This window comes from Delphinapterus leucas, chromosome 18 (assembly GCF_059928025.1).
Source record: "Delphinapterus leucas isolate spDelLeu-1000000601 "Yukka" chromosome 18, BTC_Dleu_Yukka2, whole genome shotgun sequence".
Taxonomy (NCBI): domain Eukaryota; kingdom Metazoa; phylum Chordata; class Mammalia; order Artiodactyla; family Monodontidae; genus Delphinapterus; species Delphinapterus leucas.
Window position 1 is genome coordinate 63,918,841 of NC_143146.1, and position 8,801 is coordinate 63,927,641.

Consider the following 8,801-nt stretch of genomic DNA (forward strand, 5'->3'; position numbering starts at 1 on the left):
AGAGATATAGGTAGAAGATGGGAGATCTACGTATTCCCTAAGCCAGTTTTAATTAAGCCTCTGTTTTTGGTCCCTCATCCCCATTCCTAATTTCAGTGGTATATTCTGCCGCTAATTCCCGAAGCCTTTGAAGTCTGCTTCTTAATTTGGTTTTAGCATCTTCGACTCAGCTGAGTCAGTTACTACTTATCTGTCCACTGTCCTTCCCCTAACATTTTGCTGATACCTCCTGTCTGTTATTGTTTCTTCTTCTCTTCTGTTTGTCTTTTTATTCCTTTTATTGCCATGTAGTAGATATTACAGGGGAGCAGAGATTTTTAAAGCGTGGGTTCAATCTGCTACATTTTAACTAGAAGTCCTTGTTGCTTATCTTTTAACTGTTCAGAATGTCTTCAACCAACAGTGATTTTAATTTGGACCTAGTCAGATCTGTTAGCCTTTTCCTGCTTAATCTATCTGGAACTTATTTTTGTATATAGTATCCCCTCTTTATCTCTTTCTCGTTTTTTCCTTTGTTTTATACTTGCCAGTACCACTTGGCTTTCATTCACTCGTTGACTTATTCAGGAAGGATCTGTTCATTACGCCCTGCTGGAACATTCTGACTTAAAAAGATGGTTGATCTCTCATCTAGGGGAAGAGTAATAAGAAATAAGATCACCTATGCCCTTAGATGCTTTTCCACCTAATATAGCATAGTCATAATTGCTATACCCATTAACTCATTATAACTTTATGTCAGAGATAGTCGATCTGTTAATGATTTAATAAATTGATTATTGAACTTGTGTTAACACAGCTATTTTTAAAAATGATTTGCAAAATTTTCTGTCTTGAGTCTTATATTTTAAGTACATCTAAGGATATTAATAACTAACAACAACAACAAAATCTCAATCCAGAAGTCACCCTTGGATTTTTGAGAGCACTTATCACCTTGATTTATTAAGTCTCCAGTGCTACAGACCTTATGTCTTAGCCCTAACATACTCTTTCAAATATATTGAACATGTAAACCTGCCTTGTTTTTCACATTAGCCATATTGGGTTGTTTTTTTTTTTTAAAGAATAATTGTCACAGGAAACTGTTAGCAGTGTTTGACGATACGGAAAAGACCTTTAGCAAAGCGAGGCTTTTATTTTTTACCTCTCTGGATTGCATTTCTCCCATTCCTATCCCCAGGTGCATACGCCTTAAAAACAAAAGGAAAAAAAGTGAAGGAGTAACAACATGCTTGCTTGGTGGTATAAACCATTGAGAACCATAGAGAATTCTGAATGGGATTCAGAGAAAGATTTTTTTAAGCAATTTGTCTTATTTTTAAAAAATATGTATGCATTTAGGGAAAGGACTAGAAGGATATACACCTTAGAAGTGATTAGTCTTGGAACTGACTAGCCTGGGAAAATGTGAGTAGAAACTTTGGGGTGTTACAGGATAGAGAAAACTTCCATTTAAAAAATTCCTGCACAGCTTTTTCCCTGTATTTCATTGAATATGACTACTTTTGTCTTTCACCGTTTTAAATATCTCTGAGATCGTGATGCACCTGGTTATGCTAGTCAGGCATCGGTGAAGGAGCAGTTGTCATTGCCTGTTGTGGATATGCATCCAGATTTGCCTTAGGGGCGTCAGAGAGGCCATAGTGGAACACTCTTAAGAAACGCTGCATCGCAAATGTTCTTAATAGGAGTTGGAAAGCACGGCCGCTGACAACTCCGAGTTGAAAAGCCAGTTCAGAAGAGTTGGATTCTGAATGTGAAGAAGTTTTAGGAATACCTCGGCCGATCATGTCAATCAGTTTTTGCTACATAACAAACCACCCCAAACTTACTAAAACAACAGCTAAGTTGTAACTGCTCGTGAGCTTATGGGTTTTCTGGTTGGTTTTGGCAGGTTGGCTGGGGGTGGGTTGTTCTAGGGTAGCTTCTCTCAAACGTCTAGTTGATGCTGGCTGGTTGGTGTCTAGTTGTTTGTCAGAGAAGGCGATAAGAGGGTTATATGTCACTCATCATCTCACAGGCTAGCCTGGGCTGTTCACCTGGCTATAGAAGAGTTCCTAACACAAGGAAGAGCAGGGACTGATGTGCAAGCGCTTTTCAGGCCTTTGTCTGCATTGTGTTTGGTAATGTCCCGTTGACCAAAGCAGGTCACCTGGCCAACCTCAAATTTAAGGGTTGGAGAAACAGGCTGTATCTACCTCTTTATGGGAAGAATGGCAAAGGCACGTTGCAAAGGGGCATGTATACGAGCATAGGAGTAGTATGTGGCCATGTGGCAGTCTAACGCCTTAATTTATTTCTTGTGTGTTTTAGTTTTTATAAAAATGATGAATAGGGCTTCCCTGGTGGCGCAGTGGTTGAGAGTCCGCCTGCTGATGCAGGGGACACGGGTTCGTGCCCCGGTCCGTGAAGATCCCACATGCCGCGGAGCAGTTAGGCCCGTGAGCCATGGCCGCTGAGCCTGCGCACCCGGAGCCTGTGCTCCGCAATGGGAGAGGCCACAACAGTGAGAGGCCTGCGCACTGCAAAAAAGAAAAAAAAAAAATGATGAATAGATCTTTAAAGTCCAAATAAAAATTTTAAAAATCTCTTGCAATAAGTGTAAGATAATTGTAAGTGATTAGAGAGCATTTTTAAACTTATTTTGAGGTAATTGTGGGTTCACATGCAGCTGTAAGAAATGATAAATATCTCACATACCCTTTACCCATCTTCCCTTAGTAGTTACCACCCACGTAACCACAGCACAGTATCACAGGCAGGCAGCCGTGTCTTTCAGCCATGTTCAGATGTCACCAGTTCTACATGTACTCCTTTGTGTGAGTGTGTTTGTGTGCTTAGTTCTGTGCAGTTTTGTCACATATGTAGATTCATGTAATCACGACCACAGTCAGGATACAGAACAGTTCTGTCGCCTCAAGGATCTCTCTTATACTCTTTCATAACGACATCCACTCACCTCCCACTGCCGTCCTTTCTTAGTCCCTGATCCTTGGCAATCTTACTAAATCCATTTTCCATTTCTATAATTTTGTCACTTCAAGAAAGACGTACAGATGGAATCACACAGTATGTAACCTTTGGGGATTGGCTTTTTTTTTTCCCACTCAGCATGATTAATTCTCTGGCGATGTATCCAAGTTGTTATGTGTGTCATAGGGGTTGTTTGTTGCTGTTGTTTTTATTGCTGAGTAATATTCCATGGTTTGAATGTACCTTATAGTTTGTTTAACCATTCCCCTGATAAAAGACATCTGGGCTGTTACCAATTTTTGGCTGTTACAATAAAGGTGCTGTAAATATTCATGTACAGGTTTCTGTATGAATACAGATTTCCGTTCCCCTGGGATAAATACTCAGGAGAGCAGTTGCTGGGTAGTGTGGTAGTTACATGTTTAGTTTTTTTTTTTTTTTTTTGCCGTACGCGGGCCTCTCACTGTTGTGGCCTCTCCCGTTGCGGAGCACAGGCTCCGGACGCACAGGCTCAGCGGCCATGGCTCACGGGCCCAGCCGCTCCGCGGCACGTGGGATCTTCCCGGACCGGGGTACGAGCCCGTGTCCCCTGCATCGGCAGGCGGACTCTCAACCACTGCGCCACCAAGAAAGCCCGTCTTTGTATCCTTTTAACAGATTCTTTCACAGACCAAAAGTCTTCAGTTTTGATGGGGTCCAATTTTTCCTTTTATGGATTGTGCTGTTGGTGTCAAGTTCTTTGCCAGCCCTAGAACCAGAAGATTTTCCTCTGTTTTTTTTTCTGTTAGATATATAGTTTAGACCGTGATCCATTCTTTGTTAATTTGTATGAGGTTGAGGTTCTTTTTCCATTCTTCTGGCACCATTTGTTGAAAAGGCTGTCCTTTCTCCATTGAATTGTCTATGCATCTTTGTAAAAAGTTGGGCATATTCATGTGGATCTGTGTTAGTCTGCTAAGACTTCTATAGTAAAACATCACAGACTAGGTACCTTAAACAACAGAATTTACTTTCTCAAAGTCTGCAGGCTGGAAGTCCAAATCCATGTGTTGGCAGTCCATAACAGGGTCTGTTTCTGGGTCCTCGATTTTTGTTCCATCAACCTTTGTGTCTTACTGCCTGCCAATACCATACTCTATTTTTTTTTAAGTTTTTATTGGCATATAGTTGATTTACAATGTTGTGTTAGTTTCAGATGTACAGCAAAGTGAGTCAGTTATACATATATCTACTATTTTTTAGATTTTTTTTTCCATATAGGTCATTACATAATATTGAGTTCCCTGTGAATACCATACTCTTTTGATTACAGGCATACCTTAGATATTGAAGGTGTGTTTCCAGACCATCGCAATAAACAAAGATTGTAATAACGCAAGTCACATGCATCTTTTGGTTTCCCAGTGCATATAAAAATTATGTTTACACTACACTGTATTCTGTTAAGTGTGCAATAACATTATGTCTAAAAAATGTACAGTACATACCTTAACTAAAAAATACTTTATTGCTAAAAAATGCTTACCATCATCCGAGCCTTCAGCAAAGATCACCAATCACAGATCAGCATAACAAATATAATAATAAAGAAAAAAGTTTGAAACATTGTGAGAATTACCAAAATGTGACATAGAGACATGGAAGCAAGCAAATGCCATTGGAAAAAATGGTGTAGATATACTCGCTTGACAAAGGGTTGCCTCAAACCTTTAATTTGTACAAAAAAAAAAAAAGGCAAAAAAAAACAAAGGCCACATCTGTGAAGCACAGTAAAGCAGAGCACAGTGAGACGAGGCATGCCTGCACTGTAGCTGTAGAGGCAGCCCTAGCATTACTCCTCCCACTTTATTCTTCTCTTTCAGGATTGTTTTAACTCTTCTAGGACTTAAGCGTTTCCATATAAATTTTAGAATGAGCTTGTCTGTGGCAAAACTTCGCTGGAATTTTGGTAGAAAGTACATTAAACCTGTAGATCAGTTTGGAGAGAAATGACATCTTTACTATGTTGAGTCTTCCAATTTAAATAGTGATTTTTATTTTTATGATCTTGTATCCTGGAACCTTACTGAACTCACTAATTAGTTCTAGGAGTTTTTTTGTAGATTCCTTGGAATTTTCTACGTGGACAATCATGTCGTCTGCAAATAGTTTTATGTCTTCCTTTCCCATCTACGTGACTTTTCTTTCTGCCTCCCTCATCAGTGGCTGGAACTTTCAGTACTATGTTGAGTAAGAGTAGTGAGAGCTGATCTCCTTGCCTTGTTCAGGAACTTCGGGGAGAAGCCTTCAGTCTTTCACTATGATATTAGCTGTAGGTTTACCATGTTGATGTAGTTCTTCTCTTTTCCTAATTTGCTGAGAATATTTATCAAAGTGAGTGTTGGGTCATACGATTTTTTTTCTTTAACCTGTTGATATGGTAGATTACCTTGACTTTCAGATGTTGAACCAGCCTTGCAGTAAAATCCTACTTGAGTAAATTCCACTTGATCTTGGTGTATAAATCTTTTTATACATTGTTGGATTTGTCTGCTAATTTTGTTTAAAGGTTTTTCCTCTAAGTTTATTAGAGATATTGTTTTGTAGTTCTCTCTCTCTCTTGCTCCTGTTTTTGGTTGTTGTTTTGTCTTTGTTTTTTTAACAAGGTAATGCTGGTCTCATAAAACGTGTTAGGAAGTATCCTGTCTTCTAGTTTCTGGAAGAGATTGTGTAAAATTGGTGTTAGTTTTTCTTTAAATGTTTGAGAACTTTTAAATTACATATTTCTTTTCTTTAATAGTTATAAGATTATTCAGGTTATCTTTTATTTTGGTTGAGTTTTGGTAGTTCAATGGATTTTTTTTAAGTTGTCCATTTTTTTCAAGTTGTTGAATTTGTGAGTGTAAGGTTGTTTGGAGTATTCCTTTATTATCCCTTTAATGATTTCAGGATTTATAATGATAACCCCCTTTTCATTGCTAATATTGTTGGTGTGTGCCTTCTCTTTTTTCTTTATCAGACTTGCTAGAAATGTATCAATTTTTGTTTTTTTGTTTTGTGTGTGTGCGTGTGAAGAACCAGGTATTGGTTTCATTGATTTTTCTCTATTTTCTTGTTTTCAGTTTTATTGATTTCTGATGTTATCTTTATTATTTCCTTCCTTTTGTTTGCTTTGGGGTTATTTTGCTCTTCTTTTACTAGGTTCTTAAAGTGGGAGCTTAGATTATTGATTAGAGACTTCTCTTATGTGTGCATTCAGTGGTATATATTTCCCTCTCAACACTGTTTTAGCTGTGTCCCACAAATTTTGATTTGTTGTATTTTCATTCGATTCTATGTGTTTTTTAAAATTTCTTTTGAGGGACTTCCCTCATGGCACAGTGGTTAAGACTCCACACTCCCGATGCAGGGGGCCCAGGTTCAATCCCTGGTCAGGGAACTAGATCCCACATGCATGCCACAACTAAGGAGCCCGCCTGCCACAACTAAAGACCCGCAATCCAAATAAATAAATATTATTTCTTTTGAGATTTCCTTTATGACCATGAATTACTTACATTAATTTCCAACTGTTTGAAGATTTTCCTATTGTCTTCCTGGTACCGATTTCTGTTTTGATTCCTTTATGATCAGAGAACATACTGTATATTATTTCAGTTATTTTAAATATGTTGACATTTGTTTTGTGACCCAGGATATGGTTAAACTAGGTGAATGTTCCATGGATACTTTAAAAGAATTTGTATTCTGCAATAGTCTGGTAGAGTGTTCTGTAGGTGTCACTGATCCTGTTGGTTGATGTTGTTCAGTTCTTCTATGTCTCTGCTAATTTTCTACTTGGTAGTTCTCACAGTTGTTGGCAGTGGGGTATTGAAACCTCCAACTGTAACTGTGGATTTTTAAATTTCTACTTTATTTCTATCAACTTTTCTTTCATGTATTTAGAAACTCTTTGGTGCATACATAATTAAGATTGCTTTGTCTTCTTGGTGGGTTGATCCTTTTATTATGTAATGTTCCTCTTTCTCTCTAGTAATTTTCTTTGCTCTGAAGTCTACTTTGATGTTCCTATAGCCACTCATGCATTCTTTGTTTAAATATTAATGTTAGCAAGATATGTCCGCCTCCATCCTTTTACTTTCAACCTACCTATGTTATAGGTAAATATTTGAAGTGAGTTTCTTGTATATAGCATATAGTTGGATCATGTTTTTCTTTTGATGGTATATTTAGACATTTACATTTAAAGTAATTATTGATTTGTTAGGCTTTAAGTCTCATTTTGTTATTTGTTTTCTGTTCTGTTTCTCACTCCTCTGTCTTTTCTTGGCTTCCTGTGAGCTGCTTGAATATAAGGATTCCATCTTATTTTGCTTTATGTATTTTTTTTAGTGTAGTTTGTATAGTTTTCTTAGTGGTTTCTTTAGATATTAAAATATCCATTAGTAGTAATTGCTGCTACATTTTGAATATTTGTAGTATGCTAAGCATTGTAAAGGAGCTTTATAAGATTTATGTCTATTTAACTTTATAAAGCCCCATGAAGAACGTGCTGTCTTAATACTCATTTTATGCCTGGGGAAACTGTTGCTCAGTGAAGTTAATTTGCCCAGTCACGTGGCTGTTAAATTGGTGAGCAAACCTCTGTTTTACTCCAATGTTCATGCCTTTACTGTAATACTATACTACCTCATTAATGTTAATTTTATAGTGTAGGTTTTACATTCAAAATTGTAACATATTTTGTCTCATTTCCTAGGTTTTGATGATGATGGTTCAGAATTTCATGACCATATATTTCTGGATAAATACCTGGAGGATTTTCCAAAACAAGGACCAATTCGCCACTTCATGGAGTTGGTGACCTGTGGCCTTTCCAAAAACCCGTATCTGAGTGTTAAACAGAAGGTTGAACATATAGAGTGGTTTAGGAACTATTTTAATGAAAAACGGGACATTCTAAAAGAAAGTGGCGTACAGTTCAATTGAAGATCATGGAAATTCTTATTTCAAGCTGTCGGAGATTTGTATTATAATTAAATAATTTTACTAGAAGTTTTCCTATATTGTGTTCATTATTGCATCTGATTTGAATCGTATAAATGTTAAATTGTTTAAAAGTATATATACAGTGGTAACTGAAAAATATTCCTGCATGGAAAAAAGTTACCAGCTCTTATGGATTCAACTAGTAATTCTAAACAAAAAGAGTATCTTAGAATTACTAATAAGTTTAAGACGACTTCCTGTAACCTTTTTCTTTTCATTCAGTGACCATACTTCTTTGAAATATAAGTCGCCGTACATGTGATGTCATCAGAGGACTATAACAGTTGAGAGGATTTACAGACAAATTTATATGCATAGATTATATTTACATATACATGTAGGTTCTATATTTGCATATATACATATTTATATTTTCACACTAAATTAACTACCCTTACCTAAGTCTGGGTCACTATAGTGAAGTAACCTTATAGAAATAAAGGGCTTATACTAATCACTTCTAGAATTTTAGGTCATCATGCTAAAATCAGAACTAATTTCCTTTTTTTTTTTAATTTTAATTTTATTTATTTTATTTGTTTGTTATTTTTGGCTGTGTTGGGTCTTCGTTGCTGCGCCCGGGCTTTCTCTATTTGTGGCAAGCGGGGGCTACTCTTCGCTGCACGTGTGGGCTTCTCAATGCGGCGACTTCTCTTGTTGCGGAGCACGGGCTTTAGGCGTGCAGGCTTCAGTAGTTGTGGCACACGGGCTCAGTAGTTGTGGCACACGGGCTTAGTTGCTCCGCAGCATGTGGGATCTTCCTGGACCAGGGCTCGAACCCATGTCCCCTGCATTGG

General features: G+C 37.4%; 1 protein-coding gene across 1 annotated transcript in view; it reads left to right on the forward strand.

Annotated features, from left to right (window-relative positions):
• The window catches only part of MRPS31 (mitochondrial ribosomal protein S31), a 28,797-nt gene extending 20,787 nt beyond the window's left edge, over nt 1–8,010 (forward strand). The window contains exon 7 of the mRNA XM_089899649.1: nt 7,715–8,010. Within this exon, the coding sequence (XP_089755775.1) occupies nt 7,715–7,944 (230 nt within the window). The 3' untranslated portion in view covers nt 7,945–8,010. The remainder of the gene's footprint in view (nt 1–7,714) is intronic.
• The last annotated feature ends 791 nt before the right edge of the window (nt 8,011–8,801 follow it).